Below are 25,263 nucleotides of genomic sequence, written 5' to 3' on the forward strand. Positions count from 1 at the left end.
GTCAAAATGTGAAGAGTCCCAAATAGCAGGCAGGATCACTTGAACAACAGGATCTTAATCAAGGTTTCTCAGAGAGAAATGTCATAACGGTTCTCCTAGTTTAGAAAGACTAATCTGATGGTGGTGTGAGGAATGAACTGAGGGGACAAAAACCATGAAAAAGGTAGAATAGAAGAAAGATTATGAAGAAAGAATAACAGTCTACAAGTGAGTATTTAAAACAAAGAGGGAAGAATAAAAAGTGACTCTGAGGGTTAACACAGAAAAAAACAAGAAAAATGATGCTCCAGTCCAAACAGACACCACACGATCACAATGCAGGTGTGAAGGGCTCAAGGCCAATCTATGCGTAATAAATAGTAAATCTAAGTTTTCCAAACACTTGACAAGAAATGTTTTAAAAATGTCATTTTAAAACACTGTGTCTCAGTCTTCCATCAGGAACTCTGAGTGATATGGACAATTCAAATATGTATGAAAACTATGCAAAAAACTTCCTTTACTTTATAGAGAAGGGCTGTGTGCAGTGCAATATTAGATGGTAAGTATGAAATTAATTAAACCCTCATTCATCTAAGTGGGACCATATTTTGCCCCTCTGAACAAAGTGGGTGTATGTTCTTTATTTGGTCTGAGTCTTCCTATGAGATCACCAGTCAGTCCAGTCTCACAGTAATCTCCAGAAAACACTCTGCACACGGAGTGAAGCAGTGTGGCCTTACAATGACTGCGCAGAAAGCAGTGGAGGGCAAATTTCACTTCGCCCTAAGGTGAAAAGGTGCATCTGTGGAGCAAAGGGAACAAAAGTGAAATTCTGCAGATGTACTCTGATCGTTCAGTTCAGTCTGGAGTCATTAACAGGAACAATGTGCTAAGCCACAGCGGGGGTGGGGGGGGGGTTGGGGGTGGGGTGTGTGTGTGTGTGTTTGGAAGAAGTTTAACTTTAGGGAATGTATACAGGACAACTACAGAGAGGACCTACATGAACATTAAAAAAACTGTCTTCTGCCATGGCTGGTGTAGCTCAGTGGATTGAGTGTGGGCCTGCAAACCAGAGGATCACGGTTTGATTCCCAGTCAGGGCACATGCCTGGGTTGCAGGCCAGTTCCCAGCAGGGGACGCGTGAAAGGCAACCATACATTGATGTTTCTCTCCCTCTCTCCTTTCCTTACCCTCTAAAAATAAATAAATAAAATATTTTAAAAAAACCTTTCTAACTGTAAAAGTTAAATGTTTATTATATAAAATTGGAAAAATACTTAAAAAAAAAACACAGGGAAAAAGAGCAGGGGAAATAGCCCACAATGTCATTACTTCAATTATGTACTCCAACGTTTTGCCATGTTTCTATTGTGTTTTTTAAAATCACGTTGGACCTCATACTATACATATAGCTTGACAATCTGTGTTTTTTGCTTACTATATAATGGCAATTTCTCCTCAGGCATAGAAAATACTTTGTAAAATAAAATTTGTAACAGCTGCATAACAAATCACGTGATTATATCAGTGAAGGATTTCTGACAATACAAACCAAAAGTATTAAAACCTTGTATAATATTTTATATTTTCTAAAACATGGTCACTTCAATCTTTACCCTTAGGAGATAAATATATTTGTTACACTTGATTATTACAGTAACCCCTCACTTAAAATCGTTGATAGGTTCTTCGACTTTAAGGGAAACACAATACAACGAAGGAAAGCAAACAGACTAGAAGCTAATTACTATACACAAGAGTTACGCTCCATGACATTTCATTGTTGTGACATTGAACAAAATGTTATTTGAGGACTTTAAGTATTTGCCTCATTTTATAGAAAAGGAAGTAGATTAAAACAATAAAAAAGATTAGCCCCAGGTACACACACAGTTATAGTGAGCTCTGGTCAGAAATTCAAGTGTCCAGTTCACCTTTTTAAAGAACGCACATTCAATTGTAAAAACGGCCCCTCCCTCAACCTTCGCAGGACAAAGGTGTTACAGCAGTAAGCACAGCACACTCAAAATGATTTATCCTGTTTCCACTATCCTTGGCCTGTCTGCTTTTCTCAGAGGGCCTAACCTACTATTTCAAGTATCAGGTGGAAGACAAACTTCATTTCCAGCAAGCAATGTTTTGTTACCATACCTTCAGATTATGTATGATATCTATCCGCTTGTTCTGGCTGTCCTTAAAGTGAACTTGAACTCTGACAGGAAATTCACCCCAGCCTCTTCTGGTCAGATGAAAAGGAGGCTCTCTAGGGAAAAGCAGATATTAACACATTAGCCATGTGCAATCATTCCAGAGGAAAAGTTTTCTCATAATGGATAAGTTAGAAATAAATTCATATCCTTCTGACAGTCATTTACATTTCTTCATTTGAAGCTAAATCAGTATGTTGCATTATGCTAAAATGCTAAATTATAAAAGAAAAAAATAAACTCAAACCTACATCAAATTTTCAATTGCTGGATACTTAGAGCTAAGGCATTTATACCATTTAAGCCAATGTCATTCCTTTCACAACAAACTCAAGTAATTAGATGAAGGTCACAGTATTAGAATCAGAACCCTTGATTGCTACTTGGCAGACACAGGCCGTGAAGTGTATGTCCCCTACCCCAGACACTCATATTTATTCCTCCACTCTGGCAAAAACCAAAACATAGCATGAATACTCATTTTGAAAGTGAGAACTTATTTGAATGTATCTGCTGAGAGGACTTAAAAGATCGTATGTTCACAATACGATCTCCCTCAAATAGTAACTATGATTTTTGAGGGTAGAGAGGAATGTGTGTGAATGCTAAATGGACTAAAGAATTTTCAGTCAAAACATAATCCGTAAAGAAAAGAAAAAGAAAAATTGATGAAAAAAGACTGGCAAACTTTTAATAATGGTGTTGGGTACATGAGGGTTCCATCTACTCTGCTTTTGTGTATGTTTGAAATTTTGTATATGTTTGACATTTTCCACATATAAAATTTAAAAATGTAGCTGAGCCCTGGCCAGTGTGGCTCAGTGGATTGAGTGCCAGCCTGCAATCCAAGGAGTTTGCGGTTCAATTCTCGGTCAGGGTACATGCCAGAGTTGTGGGCCAGGTCTCCAGTTGGGAGCGTACTAGAGGCAACCAACTGATATATCTCTTGCACATCAATGTTTCTCTCCCTCCCTTACGCTCTCTAAAATTAAAAACTAAAAATCTTTTACAGACTTTCATTGAGAGACCTCCATGCACTAAAAAATAGTACTGTTTACTGGGGAAAAGAGAAAATGCTTTAAAATGAAAATGATCATTATGAATCACTGGCTTGGAGTTACTGAAATGAAGATGCTAAGACTGCAGGGAGAAAGGATCTTTCAGTGGGATGTGCTTTCGGAAAACTAAGGAAGGACCTGAATGCAGTAAGGGCAGAGTCCAAGGGAGTCTAACAACAGACCTGAATCAGGAAGCACAGAGCCAGAGGTCACCAGGAGAGCTCAAGGCAGGAAAATCCCTGAGTATGCCAGTACCCTGGAAAGTACAGAAAGCAACAGCTACGCTACGAACCAGAGGAAAAAGAAAGCAAAGGACACTAGAATGCCCTGGACGGAAGAAACAAGCTGAACACCAGTTGAGGTAGTAAGAGAAGTGGCCATGAAGTAGCCACAGTATTAGTAAAGATTCAGACAGAAATGAAAAGACAGGCTCGGTTTCGGCTCCCTTCTTATTCTTTCAAAATATTTATTTATGTTAAAGAGAAGGGAAGGGAGGGAGAAAGGGAGAGAAACATCGATGCAAGAGAGAAACACTGACCGGCTGCCCAACTGGGGACTGAACCCACAAGCCAGGGACGTGCTCTGCCAGGAATCAAACCGGTGACCCTTTGCTTTGCTGGATGACGCCCAGCTAACTAAGCCATGAGGTCAGGATTCAGATCCCTTCTTGGCTGCCAAATCACAAACAAAAACTTGGGTCAAACGAGAAGTTCAACTCATGACAGCAGGTTTAAAAAGGGGTCCAAAGCAAGAGACCCAGTGGGGCCTAGAGGCCCGGCGGACTTAAAAAGAGTAAAGAGTCCTGGCTGGTGCGGTGCGGCTCAGTGGATTGAGCGCAGGCCTGTGAACCAGAGTCACTGGTTTGATTCCCAGTCTGGGCACATGTCTGGGTTGTGGGCCAGGTCCCCAGTTTGTGGCATGTAAGAGGCAGCCACACAGTGATGTTTCTTTCCCTCTCTTTCTCCTGCTCTTCCCCCTCTCTAAAAATAAATAAATAAAAATCTAAAAAAAAAAAAGAGTTAAAGGAAATGCTACTGATAAATTTGGCCACTTAAATTCTAGTAAAGCTAAATGGACAGGCTAACTTCATTTTGCAATGTTCAGCAATTATACTGGCTGTATGCTGAATTTCTCTTACAATGAATATAGTAAATTAACTGTGTTCCCCAATTTATGTGCATAGGTTACACTCTCGTGAATGGACAGGAAGAAAAAGAACTGCTACCCGGGAAGACAGACAAATGGCATTAAAGAGGGTATTTCAATGACATGAAACTGCGTAACTGTCACAAAATGAACTTCATTTACTATAAACATAAAATACTTAAGATGGATAAGATGAAAGAAATTTAAAGAAAAACTATAGTAAGAGCTTTTCCCTGGATGTTCTTAGACCGTCATAATACATCTTATTAAGTATGATTTAACATGCCCTTACCTGTAGATTATTAAAGATTTCTTAGTGAACGCAATTTCCCATATTACTCCATAATATTTGTTTTTTTTTAGAGACGGAGTGAGAGAATGTGGGGCAGGGGAAAAGAGACATCAATATGAGGAAGAAATATCGATGGCTGCCTCCCGTGTGTGTCCAGACTGGGGATGGAACCCACAACCTTTCGGTGATGGGACAGCGCTCCAACTGAGCCACGTTGGCCAGGGCTACATGATGCTTTTCTACAACATAAAATCAGTGTTTTACAAATTTCTAATTCTTGAGGTGAGAAATGAAGAAATAGGCATTGATTTGCCTTGTTAATGTAATGAGTTTTTAATGCCATTTTTTGGTAAATCAGACATTTATCATCAATAAAAATATGGCTAATACATTTTAAACAATTCACATGACTGCTATTAAATAAAATGTTTTACCAAACAGTGCGCTTATTTTTTACCACATAAGATGTAAGGAAATTTCTTGCTGAGCTGTACAATAAAATATATATTCTTTTTATTATTTATATTTTTATAAACATAGCACTTAAAAAAAACTTCTATTGACTTCAGAGAGGGAGAAAGGGGAAGAGAAACATCAGTGTGAGAGAGAACCATCAGCTGGTTACCTCGCATACACACCCCAACTGGGGATTGTACCCACAACCTAGGTATGTACCTTGACTGGGAATTGAACCCCCAACCTATTGGTGTATGGGACACACTCCGACCAACTAAATCACACAAGCCAGGGCTAGACACAGCACTTTTTAAACTCATATGTTTCTTACCAAACTCACTATAACATCTGTATTAAAATCCTGGGCTAATTTGGAGTCAGACTATCCAAACTCAGCAAATATTATCACTCTACCAGCTATCTTAAACTATAAAACACTATTAATATCCAAAGCATTCAAGTAAGTGATCATTTACTATAATTTAATCTCTGGAAGAAAGGAAGACAAAAAAGTACTAACTGAGGAAGGAAACTCTAAGTCATGTCCTGAAGAATGAAGGGCAGACCTGCGGAAGGACAGCCGCACTGTGTGCGCGAGTGTACAGACAGACAACAGGAAGACCGCGTTCCTGACGGACAAGCCTAAGTCACGGCACAATTCTGAGAGAGGCCTGATGAGCGAGATGAGGCACTTCCCAAAGGTTGCACAAATCATAACAGATGTAAAACAAATCATGAAGTCTTTTCAACACTAATGTTTGAGAGCCTAAAAATAAAATTGTTCCTTTAGCAATTAAGCTCTGCCATCAGAATAAAACAGTCTATTGACACTTTTCTGAGGTTCTGTACAGTGAAATATGTCAAGAAAATAAAGTTTTAAAAACAGCAAAAGGAAGAAAGTCTTGTTTGCATTAGAAAACAACTACACTGACTGATTTTCCTGGGTAGACAGCGGAAGATACAATATCATAAAAAATGTGAAAATTAATCATTAACTCAATGCAATTTCAAACTATAACCTGACAAATGTATTTTAAGCAAAACAGAACAACATGTATACTCAAGAATGGCCAAGAAAAAATTTTAGAATGGGGAAATTACCAAATATCAAAATACACTATACACCAAGAGCTAAAACAGCATACTGGTTATGGGAATAAAAACTATTAACAGAGTCTAGCTTTGAATGTATGTTTATATGGAAATTTAGTACGTTAAATGTAGGAAAAGGACAGATCAACTGATAAAACTGATGTTGGGACAATTACCATGTATATGAAGAAAACAAAGTGTACCTACCACCTACAAAAAAATCTCAAGTATTCCACTTTCCAACAACCAACTCCTATCTTTCCAGTTGCTTCCTGATCCAACATCCTCTGCCCTCACTGGGACTCTCAGTTCTTGCCCACACCAACTTTCACTAGCCACCACTGCTCTTACACAATTTCCTTCTCTCCTTATTCAGCTTAGAATCTATGGTATAATCGCAAGCATATCTTTATTATTAAAGTGAGGAAATCGATGAACTGAGAGATTAGGGCTTTGGATGAACTATACGCAGGTCAGTCCTTAACAATGATGGCAGACAGAAAATCTGTATGTTCAGTACTAAAACCTTTTGCAAGAAAGAGGGGGGGAGCCCTGGCTGGTGTAGCTCAGTTAATTGAGCGCAGGCCTGTGAACCATTCGATCAAGGTTCGATTCCCAGTCAGGACACATGCCTGGGTTGCAGGCCAGTTCCCAGTGGAGGACACATGAGAGGCAACCACACATTGATGTTTCTCTCCCTCTCTTTCTCCTTCCCTTCCCCTCTCTCTGAAAATAAAAAAGTAAAATATTTAATAAAAAAAAAGGGGGGGTGACTAAAAAATTAATAAATGCCTGCAACAAAGAAGAGAATCAAGTTATACAATGTTTTTAAAAAGCTGAGGGTTTTTTTTGAAGTGAGGAAAAAAAGTGACATGGAAGCCACATATACGAGCAAGAAAGACATACGCCCTACCCCTACAACCAATGGTACATGGTGGGTGAGAGAAAAAAGCAGCCTCCACTTGAAAGCTGTTCTCAGGAGAAGGTATTCTCAGGAGACAGGCACGTTTTGTTTAAGAGTCAGGAGTAGAAGGCATGTTCTGAAGAGAGCTGAGGATATAGGAGATTTCCCTAATAATACACCACAACCATTTCCACAATACAGTCATACAATGAAAGTGTGACAATGTAACATCACATAAAGACATCAAGACTATACCTTTGTAAAACAAATTTCAGAATTGTATATATAAATATGCATAAAAATCATTCTATCTTTGTGACTAATAACAGCAGCAACTATAATTTATACAAAATATTACTTCTGAGAGGATAAGATCATGAGGAACTTTCAACATTAAATATTTCTGTAATGCTAAAATCTTATATTTAATTGTTACACTGTTAGTCATAAAAAACAGTAGCCTTTCTACTTTTATCTATATAAACAAGTTATTTCTGGAGGAGAGCAGAGTCAGCTAATACAATTTGTATGGTAACAACCTGACGGGGGGACGCTAGCTGTTCAGTGAAGTAGTCATCAGGGAACTACAGCTAAAACTACACTGTGACTGAGAGCCCAAACTGAGTAAACTATTAATAATACGAGAATTTCAAGGGAGTGTTTACAAGTTAAATCACGTTTCTTCCAGTTCAATAAAGCTATACTTCTTAGGTTACGTAATGCAAGGATGCTCACCTAACTTCCACAAGGTCATTGGGTTTATAGCTGGGATGAAGGAAGAACCAAACTTTCTTGACAAAATGATTAATGCTGGGTTCTCTACGAGACCCTCGGACATACACCATCCATTTGTGGGTTGACTGGTCATTTTCTTCTCTTTTATCGGGAGGTATATACCTAAAGGAGAAGAAAAAAAAACTGAATTTTTTTCCTTCAAAAAAATTCACAATTATGTGGAGATTAAACAGCATGCTACTGAACCACAACTGGGTCAAAGAAGAAATCAAAAGAGAAATAAAAAAAATGTCTTGAAACTGAAATGGAAATACAAGACATCAAAATTCAAGAGATGCAGGAAAAGCAGTTCTAAGAAGTTAGTTTATGCCAATAAAAGCCAGCATTAAGAAAAAAGAAAGATCTCACATAAACGACCTAACTTTACATCCCAAGGAACTAGAAAAAGTAAAATAAACTAAGCCCAAAGTTAGTAGAAGAAAGGAAATAACAAAGATTAATAGAGACTGAAGTGATAATAAAAAAGATAAAAGAAACTAGGAGCTGGTTTTTTAAAAAGATAAACAAAACTGAAAGACCTTTAGCTACATTTACCAAGAAAAGAGAGAGGACTCAAATACAATTATAAGTGAAGGAGGTACTGCAACTGACACCACACAAACACCACGAATCATAAGACTATTAACAATTACACGCCAAAAAATTGGACATCCTAGAAGGAATGCACAAATTCCTGGCAACATATACCCTAGCAAGACTGAATCATAAAAAAAAAGAAAATTGGAACACTAGTTAGATTTAATCAGTAATGAAAAAACCCTCCCAACAAAGACAACTCTGGGACCAGATGGCTTAAAGGGTAAATTCTACCAAACACTTAAGGAAGAACTGACAGCAATCCTTCTCAAATTCCTCCAAAAACAGATGAGGAGGGCACTTAGAAACTCATTTTATAAGGCCACCAAAGCCAAACAAGGACACTACAAAAAAAACAAATTACAGGCCAATATAGGCAAAAATTCTCCACAAAATATTAGCAAACAAAATTCAAGAGTACATTAAAAGGATCATATATTATGATGAAATGGAATTTACTCCAGGGATGTAAGGAAGCTTGACAGCCATAAATCAATCAATGTGCTACACCACATTTATGAAATGAAGGATAAAAACCATATGATCATCTTAATAGATGCCAAAAAGACATTTGACAAAATCAACATTCATTTGTGATAAAAACTCGGTAAACTGAGTGTAGAGAGAGCATACCTCAACATAATAAAGGTCGTATACAACAAGCCCACAGCTAATACGTATTCAAAGGTGAAAATACTAAAAGCTTTCCTCTAACATCAAGAACAACACAAGGATGCTCATTCTCACCACTTTTGTCCAACACAGTATTGGAAGTCCTACAAGAGCAATCAGGCAAGACAAAGAAATCAGAAAGGAAGAGGTAAAATGTCTCCGTCTGCATATAACACTGTATACAGACAATCCTAAAGACTCCCCCAAAACAGAACAAATCCGGTAAAGTTACAGGACATAAAATGAACACAAAAAACCAGTTGTAGTTCTATACATTAACAATAAAATATCAAAATGAAAAATTAATTAAATTTATAATGGCATCAAAAACAGTAAAATACTTGGCAATAAATTTTCACCAAGGAGATGAGAGACCTGTACACTGAAAACCGTAATACACTGATGAAAGAAACAGAAGATGCAGACAAACGGAAAGACATTCCGTGTTCATGGATTAGAAGAACACTGTTAAAACGGCCACGCTGCCCAAACAAGTGTACAGATTACACCTCTGCAATGCCTATCAAGTGCAATGCCTATCAAAATTCCAAGGGTATTTTTCACAGAAATTTTTTTAAAAATCCAAAAATCTGTATGGAAAAGAGGACAAAGCTGGAGGAACCCCACTGACTGATGCTTTCAAACTATACTACAAAGGTACAGTAAGTAAAACAGTCTGGTGCTGGCATAAAAACAGACACATGATCAATGGAACAGAACAGAGCCCAGAAATAAACCCGCAAATGTATAGTTTATTTATATATACAACAAAGGAGCTAATATGTATACAACTGAAGAAAGATGGTCTCAAAACTGGGAAAACTGGACAGCCATGTGCAAAAGGATGAAATCCCACCTGCACTATATATAAAAATCAACTCAAATTAGATTAATGACTTAAATCTAAGACCTACAACAAACAAAGAAAATACTCCTAAAAGAAAACACAAGGAGTAAGCTCTTTGACATTGGTCTGACAAATGACTTTTGGGATTTGATACCAAAAGCAAAGATAAACAAGTGGGGCTTCATCAAAGTAAAAAGCTTCTTCACAGGAAAGAAAATCATCAACAAAATGAAAAAGCAACTTACGAAATGGGGGGAAAAGCTTGCAAATCATGTATCTAATAAGAAGTTAATATTCAAAGTAAGTAAAGGAGTCACATAATTTGATAGCCCCCCCAACAAAAAACATTAAAAAATGGAGGAACTGAACAGACATTTTTCTGAAGACATACAAATAGCAGGTACAGGAGAAGCTGTTCACTATCACTAAACATCAGGGATATGCAGGTCAAATCTGCACTGCATTATCACCTCAGCTGTGAGAATGGCTACTGTCAAAATACAAGAAGTCACCTGAGACTAATAAAACATAATGAATATAAACCGTAACTGAAAAATAAAATTAAAAAAATACAAGATAAAACGAGTGTTGGCAAGAACATGGAAAAAAGGGAAATCTTGTGTATTATTGGTGGAAATGTAAATCAGTGCTGCTAGTATAGAAAACAGGATACTGCAGAGTTATCTGCACACCCACGTTCACTGCAGCATCATTTACAAAAGCCAAGACAAGGAAATAAGTGTCCATCAACAGATGAATGAAGACGTGATTTTTTAATTTATTTACTTACATGTACACACAGGTACATACATGTATATACAATGGAGTATTATTCTGCCAGGAAACACAACAAAAAGAGAGTCCGTACTTGTGACAACATGGATGGACCTTGAGAGCATTATGCTAAGTGATATAAGCCAGACAGAGAAAAACTGCAAAGCATCACTTAGAGGTGGAATCTTCGAAAGGTTTCCAGGGTTGAGGGTAGTAGAAAATACAGAGAGGCTGGTAGGTGGGTACTGACTGTGAACTATGACAGAGGATCTAAGGCATAACATAATGAATATAGATGGTAACATGGTACTATAAATTTGCTAAGAGAATAGAACTATAAAAAATGATCAACATGTGAGATGACAGGCGTGTAAACTCAAGAGGAACCCAATGATCACAATGTACACTTTAAATAACTTATATTTTTGTCAATTATATCTCAATAAAGCTGAAAAATTTTTAATTAAAAAAAACTGAATTGCAGCAAGATTTAACAGCTATATCAACTAACCAAAGTGAGTCATTGCAGTTAATTCTTTCCTTTTAAATGTCTTTTGGTCTATGGGGCACTGTTTCATGTTCTGATTCCTTTGTGATTTTAAAAAATCAACCTTGCTTTTCCCACCAAGTGGGTACATAATACAGAAATAAACTGATAAATATTTTATTCTTGGGTTAGGGAACCTCTACCAGGGGTGTCCAACCTTTTGGTGTCTTTGGGCCACACTGGAAGTACAGCTGTCTTGGACCACACATTAATACACAAACACTAACGAAAACTGATGAGCAAAAAAAAGGTATTAAGTCAAAGCCCGTTATGATTCTGTGTTGGACTGCATTCACAGCCATTGGGGGCTTTATGCTGCCTGCGTTTGGGTTGGACACCCCTGCTAAACTTTGGGTTGATTTCATGCAGGTTTCAGGGTGCTAGGACTCTGTGGACTCTTCTGGTTCCTACTCATTGCCACCAAGAATGTTGCAACTGGTTTGGCCTTTTAAAAGCCAAAACAAGCCATTCCTTTAAGTCCTGTTGATAGTAAAATTAGTATCTTTAGCTTTCCCTTTTGCAGTTGTTTTTATTTCATGAGGCCCCTTCTTACATTCTGCTGGAAAACATGGTAATGACTTTCTATGTGAGTTGTCTATGCCTATGGTTATCCTTGGTGATACAGTGGGTGAAGCTGCCTAACTTAGTTCTTCTTCAGCAATATTCTTGTCCAGTCTTGACTCTTTGCTCTTCCGTATATAAAACCAGCCTGTGAATTTCATGAACCCTATGGGGCTTTAATCAGAGTGTCTACATAACAATTTGATAGTACTGAGCCTTCTTATTCATGAACATGGTATACTGCTCTATTTAGTTACTTCATTTCTTTTAATAAAGTTTTTATAATTCTTCATGGAAGGCCAACATATATTTTGATTGCTATAGCAAATATATCTTTTAAAAATCATGTTCCAATCTTGTGGCTATTACACAGAAAAAAATAGACTTTTGTGTATTGTTATATTCAACAATCTTGCTGACTTCTCTCATTAACTCTAAAACTATAAAAAATTGTTTGCTTTTTCTACATAGACAACACGACCTGTTAATGACATTTTGTACCTTATTTTCTAATGTATAATTTTTAATTTTTAAAATTTCACATTAGTATCTCCAAAAGCAATGCTTAATAGGAGTACTGACACTAGGCATTTGTCTTCTTCCTGTTTTTAAAAAATATTTTATATTTTAGAGAGAAGGGGAGAGGGAGAAAAACAGGGAGAGAAGTTAACATTGTTTGGTTGCTTCTCTCATATCCCCAGGTGGGTACTGGGACCTGGCCTGCAACCCAGGAATGTGCCCTGACAGGGAATTAAACTTGAGGACCTCTTGGTTCACAAGCCAGTGCTCAATCCACTGAGCAACACTACCCAGGGCTTGTTCCTAATTCTAAAGGGAAGACTTCTAAGTTTACCACTCAGTATTATATTCTGCTGTAAGTTTTTTGAAGATATACTTTAAAGTTTTTTATTTTGAGAGAGAGGGAAAGGGAGGGAGAAAGTGAGGGAGAGAAACATCAATGTGTAGTTGCCTCTCTCACGCCCCTTCCTGGGGAACTGGCATGCAACCCAGGCATGTGCCCTGACTGGGATCAAACATTGACCCTTCAGTCCCTAGGCCCATGCTCAAGCCACTGAGCTATACCAGCCAGGCTGAAGATATTCTTTATCTGAGTTAATTCCAAATCTGCCAGGAAGATTACAAATATCAACAGATGCTGAGCTTTGTCAAATGTTGTTTCTGCATTTTTTGAGGTGATTGTGTTTTTCTTTAATGTTAATATGTCTATTTATTGATTTCTAATGTTAACCCAAACTTGCATTTCTTGCTCATGACTACCATTTCTAGAGTAACTGAATTCAGTTTGCTAAGGATTTGTTCAGAATTTTGCATCTATATTCTTAAGTGCGAATGTCCTACGTTTTCCTTTTCTTATGAACCCTGTGTCAGGCCTCATCAGTAAATGCTCATAGTGTAAGTTGGTAAGTGTTGTCTCTTTTTCCCCCAGATTTTGCGTACAACTGGAATTATCTGTTCACTCAGCCTATAAAGCACTCTAAGCCAAGGGGCTTGGTTTGATTTTGTCACAGGAATATTTAAAAAATCAATAATTAAACTTAGTAGTTCTAAGACTATTCAGTTTTCCATTATTGATTGGGTCACTTTAAGTTGTATTTTTCTAGGAAATTCTTCATTTCCTCTAAGTTTTCAAATGTACTGGCATAAAGAATTACATAATGTCTTATTTCTTTAATAGTGCAGTACCTATATTTTTCAATAATATTTGTCTTTTTTCCTTACTTAATTTCACCTGGTTTATGTATGCTATACTTATTTTCCCCTCTAATGTCTTTGCTTCCCCCACTCCATTATTTCATCTAATTAATTAATTTTAAGCCTTTCTTCTACTGTAGTCAGTTAAGACTGTAAATTTCCCTTTAACTATCTCTTTAGTGTTATCCTACGACTTTTAATTTTATCTAGCTCTGATGATGTTAATGTGATTTTTCATCGATTTACGGGTTTTGGGGAAGTGCTGTGCATTTCCAGGTAACACAAAGGTGTTCTGGTCATCCTAATGTCACTGATGTTTAACTTTACTGCACTAGCAGTCAGGAAAAAAGTCTATTTTCATCAATGTTCCTTCTGGGCTTAAAAAATGTTTCTCTTAATTGTTTTGTATAATGTTCTTGACATGTACTTTACTTGTTTCACAGGCCAGCACTCAATCCACTGAGCTACACCAGCCAGCGGGTTACCTCTTTTGATTTGACATGTACTTTAGATCAAGTTTTGTTAACTGATATTCCAATTTTTTATACTTATATGGGTAGTTCACTTCATCTAGCCATTACTGAGAGATGTATGGTACCACATTTGGCAATTTCTGCTTGTGGTTCTACTTTAAGGATATGTTATCATTTTAAGATTATGTTATCAAGTACACAGAAGCTCAGAACTTACTTGTATTCTTGGTGAAAAGAACCTTTTATCACTATATAGTAACTGTCTTTACCTTTATGAATGCTTTTGGTCTTAAAGTCTTCTACCTGGTATTAATGTGCCACAATAGCTTTCTTTAGTTAGCATGTTCTGCCTATTAACTTATCTATTTGATTGTTTTCTTTCTTTTATAAATTAAAAAAAATTTTTTTCCTAAGAGTTTATTTGAGCCAAACTAAGGGCATATGCCAGGAGCAAGATACTACTTATTTACTTTCAATCTTTCTGTATTTAGATATCATTGATAAATACAGAGATCTGAATTTTAGGTTATGTTATCTCAATATAATAATTACTATATTTTAATTAGTTAAATCCATATGTATTTTTATGATTGTTGATATACTTGATTTGTTGTTACTAAATTATTTGATACTATTTGTAATTTTTTCTCTTCTTCATATCCCTCCTCCTGATCTCGCTTACCCTTTTCTAGAATCAGTTTTTTTCTCCTTTTTAATTCAATTTCCACCTCCCCTGAAGACTTTTAATCTCTGTATCTATTCCTTTAGTTATCTTATATATTCCAGCAAGCACTCTTAACAAAGTCTAAAGTATATCAGTATTTTTAACCTCTAAAGTATATCAGTATTTTTACCCTCTCCCAGCGCAGACTTTACAACTTTCATGCCACTTACTCCTATCTGCTTAAAATCCGTGCCCTGGCTGGTGTAGCACAGTGGATTGAGCTCGGGCTCAATCCCCAGCCCCGTGTGAACCAAAGGATTGCGGTTCGATTCCCAGTCAGGGCACATGCCTGGGTTTCGGGCCAGGTCCCAGCAGGGGACGCATGAGAGGCAACCATACATTGATATTTCTCTCCCTCTCTCCTTCCCTTTCCCTCTAAAGATAAATTTTTTAAAAATCTGTGATTAACCAGTATTTTCGTTCTAGCTCATCTTTAAAAGTCTCCAAATTACACTAACTGCTTGAAAATGTCAAAGACTGTTTCTCCTCAATATTCTTGTGGGTCTATCTAGATTTCTAGTTTGGGCATTTTCTGGGCTGATCTGTCCTGTAATGGTAGTTAAGACCTCAACTCTTAACACTTCATACGAACTGTTTAGTCCCATTCAGTGAATACATGCTAACTCTAAAGTAATTTAGAAAAACATGAGGAACAAGTATGAAAGACACAGAGATGAGGACTGGGGGGGGGGGAATGGGAAGGAGGGGGGAGACAGGGCAGGGGGTGGGGTGGGATGGGAGAAATAGATGAAAAAAAATGTACTTGAAAAGTAACTAAATAAAATTTAATATTAAAAAAAAGAAGAAAAACAAAAATAGAATTGTTTTTGTTGTATTTTCTGCTTCTATTTGAATACCAGTACATAGCTCTAGCTGGTGTGGCTCGGTGGACTGAGTGCCAGCCTGTGAACCAAAGGGTCACCGGTTTGATTCCCAGTCAGGGCACATGCCTGATTCGTGGGCCAGGTCCCCAGTAGGGGGTGTACGAGAGGAAACCACTCATTGATGTTTCCCTCTCTTCCTCCCTTCCCCTCTAAAAGTAAGTAAATGAAAATCTTTTAAATAAATAAACAAACACACACTATTATATAGACTGGGGGTGTCTAGTCGTTTGTCATCTCTGGGCCACACTGGAAGAAGAGTTGTCTTGGGCCACACGTTAAATATACAAACACTAATGAAAACTGATGAGCAAAATCATCGTGAATAATTTTTGTGATATCCACCACCACAGATAAGCAAAAAAATCCTCACATAACGACCCTAGTCAGATAGTTGCCCTTTTGATAATCTTTTAAAATCAGTGAGCAGGTCCCAAGTTTGTGAACACTAATATAGAAAATACATATATCTAAGTAATAAAACTAAGTAATGTTTTAAGTAAATTTACAACTTTGTGTTGGGCCACATGCAGCCCACGGGTTGGACATCTCTGGCAAAGACCAGTAAGAATCTTTGTTTTTAGTATCCTGAGATTTTTAAAGTACATCTTGTTTGTCCATTAACTGGGGCTTGGAAGAGTTCCCCAATTTGATTTTTCCCCAGCTAATGATTATACTTCCAAATCCTTTATTTTAATAATTGAATCTAATTACAACTTCCATAAGTGGGTCAATTTATTCTTCAATCAAATATTTACTGAACATCAACTACTTAAGGAACAAAACGAGTAAGACACACCTCACACAAGAGATTCTAGTCTGACTTGGGGAAAATGTATGACTACGGGAAATGACTGGATGAGAAAAATGACAAGAGAAACAGGAAGTGTACCGAATGAGGCTGGAGAAGGCAAGTAAGACTTTTTCAGGAAATAACATTCTGACACTATCTGAAGATTTATATCCTTACCCATTCATAGATGTTTGGCAAAAAATGCTAACGTTCCCACAAAACAGCCTGAGATCATCCTGTTAAAGAGATAGCCCTTTAACTTGGAAGAATTCTGTGTTCTTCAAGACCTGCTCTGCAATTGTCTACTACAAATTTGAAACATTTATTTCAATTTGAGCAACCAAATACACATATTTAGGAACTAGCTAAGGCCTCTAAGGTTAAAACTCGGTCAGAAGTCAAAAATTCCTTCGAACTTATCCACACTTATATGCCTGTGTAAAAGTACATGTCTTAGAAATTTCTACCAAGCCCAATTTTATTCTATATCAAAGATTAACAGACAACTAAGGCAGATTCTCAAGTCACTGAATCCAAGCTTACTTTTAAAACAACTAAGAGTTTGGAAAGAAGAATCCCTGAGACCTCTGTCTACTGTAATACTATGATAAGAGTATGCCAGAGTTCTAGTAACATAAATGGGTAACTGAAAAGGAGACAATTCAGCTGGATACTCACTTGGACACATTGCCCACTACTATTGTTTTCTTTACAAAAAGTCGTGAAGTCTCATCTCCTGTAAGATCAGCATTCCGCTGCTCTGTTTTATGGGAGCCAGAAACACTAGAAGTGTCCTGAAAGAAATAATAATTTTCATTTTCAATCTGGAAAGTTTTTAACAGGCAGGAACTGCAAAATCATACAAGGTATGAATGGAATAACTCAGAATTTTACTACAAAATTCTGTGGCTTTGTGGCACCGCATAGCATAAAAGAACACAAAATGTCTCTATACTCTATTTGCATGTGTACATGTGTGTTTTTTTAAATAGACATACACATCTGCTTTGTATATGCAAAAGGATGTGGAGGGATACGCAAGAAACTATTACAATGGTCACATCTGGGAAATGAGAACGGGGAAAGGACCCAAGGGAATTTACTTTCTTTTCAATGTCTATACTACCAAACATTTTCAGTGAGAAGTAATATAAACACAATGATTAATTTACAGTTTGACAATGGAGATAGAGTGCCAGAGTTTAAAGTCTGGTTCTTCCATGTACTAGATGTGAAAACACTTGGATAATTATTTAACTTTTCTGTCTCAATTTCCTCACCTGTAAAATAAGGGTAATAGTTTTTACCTCCCATGATTGTTTTGTATAGTTCTTAGAAAAGTGCCTGAAACACAGAAGTACTAAGTATCTAATACATAAACATAAGCATGTATGTTACATAAAAGATGATAAATTCTTAAATCAATGACCAACACAACCTAAACTCTTTTTAACTGTAAAAAGAAAAACATATATGGTATTTTCCCAGAAATAATACTGAAACTGACAATAATTCCAAGCATTAGGACTGGTTTTAAATTGGTGGCATTATGAATAATTTTTCTATTCTTTTTACTTTCCAGCAATGAACACATAAATTTATAGTCAGAAATTTAAAAATTTTTTATTTTTATCAAAAATAAATCATATCCTTGATGTCTGAATATGTGGAAAGCAACCTTGAAATTTGCTCCACTGCACAACACCTGCCTGAGAAAACCCCCCGGTTTCATCTCTACAGCCCAGTATCACACCGAGAACTTCAGAGCAGCGTGAGAGGGCAGCTCCACAAACTGGCGGGGTCAAAGAGCAATACATGGTTTTCAATTCTACTTATTCTTCATCACATTTCCTCCAGTTACCAAGGCATCTAAGAATATAAAGTTTCACAGAGGAAAATGCTGAAGAATCACTGCTCTTGAGAACAAACATGACAAAGTAGAAGACTCTGGGCAAGGCCGCGGCACTGCCAGCTCCCCAGGGTTTCTTTCCGATCTATGGCAGTGGCACTAGGAGCTGTGCCACGCACAGGAACCCTGAATGTTAAAATCTCCCCATCTCTAAAAGGGACATAATTAACTTATTTCCCAGGGTTCCAAAGAACGTTAAATGAAATAACATGTGCACACTCCAGTAAACACTAGTTCCCTTCTCTGGCTCCCTCCCATCCATCCAACTATATATACCCTTCCAGTATTTCGACTTGGTTTCTGTTCCACGCTGTTTGAGAGTCTTTCCTCTATATCCATATTGCTGTTATTGTCTTTGTCGGATAAGAAGTCATTGTGCTGAGATAAAGAATCACTTTCAGAATGATTGGCTGATGGCGTTTCTGATCTCTGATTGGCAGGAGATGATGACCTGGATGGTGATTCCAAAAATTTCTTGATAGCAGGATGATTAAAAACCATTGTATCACATGTTTTTGATCCCTGCAAAAACAAAAGCAATAGAAACAAACAGCCAAATTCACCAAAAGTAGGTACAATTTTGATCTTTCTAAAACCCTTATCTGTTTCCAGATCATGCTTAAAATCTTTCAAAATCTCTCCACTACCATAAAATGAAGTCCAAATTCCTTAATGTGGTCTGAACCAACAACAGTGATAAATAATTTTGCAAAAGTACTAAAAAACCAAGAGCTAAAGATACAAGTCCTCTAAAGGTAAATGAAAAATAAATACACAGCAACATATGAAAAGCAAAATGTGACTTGAAAGTTTCACATGACTTTATATAAACTCTGAATAAAATATTTCTATAAGAAATACAAAAATAAAAACTGTATGTGTATAGAATAGAATGCTTTAAAATGCTTAATACTGCCATAAAGTTTGCCCTAGATTCGGTACTGAAGCCTAGGGTATTTTTCTGTATCTTGTTACAGGCATTCAAAATACAGTGTGTTCTGTTATATAATGCGGTACACTGTAGCTGCCTCCTAGGAAGCCCAGCTTTTAAAAACTGTGCTATTAAAATAATTGTTTTAGAAAGAAAAAAGGAGCTTGGCACTGGCGTTTTGGAGTCAAAGCAACAAAGTTGTTGAATTTCAATAATAAAGGTATCATCTTTTAGAGCTATAAATGCACTTTGTTACAATAAACTAAAAATAAATGACAGATCATAACAGACAAAATATACTTCAATACCCTTGAATACATCCTAATCAGAATATAACAAGATAAAAATCAGTGCATTTCTAGACCATAAATAGCCCAATTTAAAACTGCTAATAGTAAAACAAGAAAGAAAAAAGGAAGAAAATATCAAATAAAAAACTAGCTCTTCAGAGTAGCTACAGTCCTTTGTCATGCAGGCACTAGGTCATGATGTCCATCTTGTTGAATCCAAAAGCAAGCCACATATGACATCAGAACCTGCTCTGGGTGAAATAGTGTCTCCCAAACACTCCTGTCCACCCTAACCCTATGAACGTGACTTTATTTGGAAACAGGGTCTATGCTGATGTAATCTGGTTCAGATGAAATCATTAAATTCAATTACTAATGTCCTTTCAAGAGGGAAACTTGAACACAGAGTGTAAGAAAAGATACACAGAGGAAAAACATCCACACGAAGACAGACAGAAATTAGAGTGATGCAGCTACCAGCCAAAGAACACCAAGAATTGCCAGCAACCACCAGAAGCTGGGAGAGGCTAGGAAGAATTCTGCCCTGGAGCCCTCAGAGAGAGCACAGCCCAGCCAACACCTTGACTTTGGACTGCTAGAATCCAAAATCACAACAATAAATTCCTGTTGTTTGAAGCCAACCAAGCTGTAGTAATTCGTTATGGTAGCTGCAGAAGAGTAGTTCGATGTTAATGTTTTTTATGGAGACTCCTGCAATAGAACAAACAAGTATCTGTCGTCTAAAATTAAACTCAAATAACACTCCATATATCTCTAGAGTATCTACATCAGGAGTATCACCAGTGCCCGTACCTAAATCCCCACGGGATGACAGGAAAGCCTGCACATGTATTTGTAAAAGCCAAAGGGAATGGAGCAAAGCCGTGTGCCTTTGTACCTGCCCCAGTTCTCACAGAGCCAGTACTGTCCAAAAGAAGAATTACCTGATTCTAACTGGAAAAAGACATAACAAAGTTATGTTAAAATTACCGAAACATCCAACAATCTGTTCTGTTTCTGTGCAGGCCTGCCCCCGTCTCATAACTGGTGCAATCTAGTGGTGATCACAGGAACCAGTGATTACTCTTATTACCACCAAGAACCTGAATATTACATCTCCTGATGTGAAATACAGTGTCACCTATGAATTATTATTGACAAAAAGAACCTTAATAGAATCAAATCTTCGGACTTGACCTCCAGTTTACAGAAAAATAAAGAGAATGAAGGAATAACCTGAGGGCAAAACGTAAACTCAAAATGTGGAAGAGTGGACAAGAAAAATGGCCTGGTCTCTTCAATTAAGTCAGTATCCTGGGGGGAAAAAAGGTGGGAGAATCAGTCTAGGTAAAATGAAACCAGAGACAAAAGAGCCAAATGGAGCCAGGAACTTCAATTAGATCCTTGTTAAAACAAACAAACAAACAAACAAACTTTGAAAGATATTCTGGGAACAACTGGGAAGATCTGGACTGGTTAACATACAATATTAGTGAATCATTCTCTCAGGTAATGTGACTACATGCAAGAATGACCTTTAGGAAACACATAATTAAATATTAGGGATAAAGTGTCATGATGCTCAGAACTTACTTTCAACTGTTTTAGAGAAAAGTAAAATAGATACAGCAAATATGGCAAAGTCTTAAAATTGCTAAATCTAAGTAATACATTACTAGGTGCTTATTGAACTTTTTCAATGTATTTGAAATTTTTCATAAAAAGAGGTGACTTTTTTTCACAAAAAGTCACCTCTTTGAACAGGGCAAATCTGAAACAAAAAAAAATGACCATTCATTAGTAGTAAAAGGTCAAAGGAAAATTAATCTATAACTTACTCCAAAGCCAGACACAATCAAGTGGAGAGGAATAAGGCAAGTTATTTTTATATGTGCAAAGCCTAACAACATAGCTAAATATTAGCAGGAGTGGGATTAAGTAAAAAAAGAAAAATATGTTATTTAGGATTATTAACAATATAGAGAGGTGTGAGAATTAAAGAATTAAGGTTGCCCTGCTTCATGTAGCTCAGCTGGTTGGAGCATTGTCCCATAACTGAAAGGTTGCAGGTTCGATTCCTGGTCAGGGCACATGCCTAGGTGGTGGGGTTTGATCCCTGGTCCAAGTATGAACAATCCCTGTCCAGTCACATGTGAGAGGCAACCAACTGGTATTTTTCTCTCACCTCTACGTTTCCTTCTCTAAAAAGCAATGAAAAAAAAATGTCCTCGGATGAGGATTAGGGGAAAAAAAGAATTACGGTCGAGCATAGTAGGCTCATCTACACTTCTTGAATTCTGAAGGTCGATATAAAAAAATGTTTCAAGCCCTGGCTGGATAGCTCAGTTGGTTTGAGCAGTGTCCTGATGTGCCAAGGTTGCAGGTTTGATCCATGGTCAGGGCACATACACCAAACAACCAATGGATGCATAAATAAGCAGAATAACAAATTGATGTTTCTCTCTCTCAAAATCAGTCAACAAAGAAATGTTTCAAAGGCAAGAATTCCACATCAACACTAATTTCTCCTTCATTCAACAAATATGAATGGCCAGAAATGACTGCGTATGAGGAAAACTTACCTCAGAAACTTTTAGAAGTCCCGCAGAAGCGTAGTAGTTCGCTACAATACAGGCGCGAAGTTTATCCATCATCCTTCTTGCCTCAATCAGTCGCTAAAAACAAATGTTACTCATTACTTTAAAGATGGAAATGATAAGACAGATATACAAGTAATTCATAAGAATGCGAGCAACCAAAAAAAGCTCAACCTTGCTAATAATCAAAGACAAATAAAAACGACCATTTTCCACCTATCAGATTGACAAAAGATCCGAAAGAATGACAAAACCCGATGTTTTTGCAAGGATATAGACATGTTAATATTTCTATTTATATGTACACGTACATAGTCACTGAAATGTCCACAAAAATTTGAGCAAAACAGCAGAGAAAGATGATCTTTTGGGATAAAAGTTTAGGTAATTAAAAAAATTTATCTTTTCCTGCAATTTGTAAAAAAAAAAAAAGTCAAGTCATCATGTACACATTTTTTTTCAATAGTTTAAAAAATTTATCATCATTATACCTGGTCAATGACTGCAATTTCATGTTCCTTATTCTTCATTTCAAGCGCAAACTGTTCCTTGATAATAGTCTCAATCTTCTGTACAGCAGCGTCTCGAGCTACACAAAGAACACAAAACAATCCAAGGTCTAATTATCAGTGGTTGTCTTCATGTAAGTCAGCAAGCACAAATGAAACCCAGGAAACAGTAACTCTACAGTAGAGAAGACCAGTGGCCATCATTTAGCCAACGATGAAAAGTTAACATCATTAATATTGGGGCAAACTGACCTTGTGTATTGTTTTTCTTTGAAGTGTTTTTTGTTTAAGATTTTACTTATTTATTTTCAGAGAGAGGGGAAGGGATGGAGGAGAAAAACATCAATGTGTGAGAGAAACAGTGGTAGGTCACCTCTCGCACGCCCCCTACTGGGGACCTGGCCCCACAACCCAGGCATGTGCCCTAGACTGGGAAGCAAACCAGGGACCTTACAGTTCACAGGCTGGTGCTCAATCCACTGATCGACACCAGCCAGGGCCAACCTTGTGTGTTGTAACTACATCACTCCGTGTCACCCCTGCCAAGGAAGCTGAATCAAATCACAGGGACATCAGAAAAACCTAAACTGAAGGACATTCTACAAAATAACTGGCCTACATAATTCCAACATTGCTGTTTTTAAAAAATATTTATTTATTTTAAGAGAGAGGGGAAGGGAGAGAGGAAGAGAGGGAGGGAAACATCAATGTGCGGTTGCCTCTCACGTGCCCCCTACTAGGAACCTGGCCCGCAACCCAGGCATGTGCCCTGACTGGGAATCGAACCGCAATTATTTGGTTCGCAGGCCCGTGCTCAATCCACTAAGCTACACCAGCCAGGGCAAGATAAACATTTTAAAAAGTTTTTTTACATCCTCACCCAAGGACATTTTTATTTCATTGCTTTTAGAGAGAGGAAGGGAGGGAGAGAGAAACATCAATGTGATGACTGGTTGCCTTTCACACACACCTGGACCAGGGACTGAACCCACAGCCCCGGTATTTGGCCTGACTGGAGATCACACCTGCACCTTTTCAGTTAGGGGAAGATGTTCTGACCAACTGAGCCACACTGGCCAGGGCGGTGTAAACATTATTATAATTATGTCTGCAGAGGCAAATGACTGACTTTTCTCATATCTGAGGTAAAGAATATTTTCTATTATTCTTATTCTGTATATATCCTTGTTTATATAAACCTTGTATGCAGAAACCAGCAGACATGTTTAGAGAAGACTGGAAGTCTCCCTAGAGACAAAGATCACTGAAAGCTGTTTTATCCTATGTTCCTCAGAAATAAACTCTTCTTCTTTTTAAAAGATTTTATTTATTTATTTTCAGACAGAGGGGAAGGGAGGGAGAAAGAGAGGGAGAGAAGCATCAATGTGTGGTTGCCTCTCACACACCCCCCCCACCAGGAACTTGGCCTGCAACCCCAGCATGTGACCCAATGGGGAATCTAATGGGGACCCTTTGGTTCACAGGCTGGCATTCAATCCACTGAGCCACACCAGCAAGGGCAAAATAACCCCATCCTTCTAAATGATCTCTTTCATGGAATAAGTAAAAACAAAACAGCCCTGGCTGGTGTGGCTCAGTGGACTGAGCGCCAGCTTGCGAACCAGAGGGTCGCCAATTTGAATCCCATTCAGGGCACATGCCTGGGTTGTGGCCCAGGCCCCCCATGTGGGGTATACAAGAGGCAACCACATATTGATGTTTCTCTCCCTCTCTTTCTCCCTCCCTTCCTCTACAAATTAAAAAACAAAACAAAACAAAAAACCCGAAGAACAGCATACGCAAAGGAAGCATCCAACCAAATCTACTTTGAGAAAAATTCTGAAAAATAAAAATATGGCCCTGGCTGGTGTAGCTCAGTGGACTGAGCTCCTGCTGCAAACCAAAGGGTCGCCTGTTTGATTCCCAGTCAGGGCACAAGCCTGGGTTGTGGGCCAGGTCCTCAGGGGGGCCACGTGAGAGGCAACCACACATTGGTGTTTCTCTCTCTCGTTCTCCTTTCCTTTCCCCCCCTTTCTAAAAACAAGTAAATAAAACCTAAAAAAAAAGTATGGTTGGGAATCAAATACATATGGGCACCAAAAGAGGAAAAATAGCAAACTGTAACTCAGTAACAAAAAACTGTCCCTACTTAGGCTGAGTATTTGGGAACTTAAATCTAAACTGAAATTATGAAGTTTACTAAAACTTTCAGGTTTCCTTATTCTTGCTTTTAATTTTTTTTAATTTATGTCATGTGATACATTTGAGTTTCATGATATTTTTGACATTTATTTGGGTTGTTTCTGAAAGGAAATGACATTTCCTTGTAAATAAAATTACAGCTGAATGGGAGGGAAAGTGGCAGTGGAATATTTCATTGTTTGGGATTAGACTTGGTAACTTTGACCCACCAAGACTTGGGGGGGGGCGGGGGTACAGCCCGACTCCACTGCAAGCAGAGACAGGAACTCTCTTCACTACTTAAACCCCAGGGGGCATCCTTGTGGGGCTCCAACATGTTTTCTGTGGCTCT

General features: G+C 37.6%; 1 protein-coding gene across 5 annotated transcripts in view; it reads right to left on the reverse strand.

Annotated features, from left to right (window-relative positions):
• The window catches only part of YEATS2 (YEATS domain containing 2), an 85,078-nt gene that overhangs the window by 50,812 nt on the left and 9,003 nt on the right, over window positions 1–25,263 (reverse strand). For all 5 annotated transcript variants that reach the window (XM_053657705.1, XM_053657703.1, XM_053657706.1 and 2 more), the window contains exons 3-8: window positions 22,713–22,810; window positions 22,207–22,299; window positions 18,680–18,925; window positions 17,173–17,288; window positions 7,874–8,035; window positions 2,135–2,246 (exon numbers count right to left, since the gene is read on the reverse strand). In XM_053657705.1, the coding sequence (XP_053513680.1) occupies window positions 2,135–2,246; window positions 7,874–8,035; window positions 17,173–17,288; window positions 18,680–18,925; window positions 22,207–22,299; window positions 22,713–22,810 (827 nt within the window). The remainder of the gene's footprint in view (window positions 1–2,134; window positions 2,247–7,873; window positions 8,036–17,172; window positions 17,289–18,679; window positions 18,926–22,206; window positions 22,300–22,712; window positions 22,811–25,263) is intronic.

Source organism: Artibeus jamaicensis, unplaced genomic scaffold (genome assembly GCF_021234435.1).
Source record: "Artibeus jamaicensis isolate MK-2021 breed Jamaican fruit bat unplaced genomic scaffold, CSHL_Jam_final scaffold_474, whole genome shotgun sequence".
Lineage (NCBI taxonomy): Eukaryota > Metazoa > Chordata > Mammalia > Chiroptera > Phyllostomidae > Artibeus > Artibeus jamaicensis.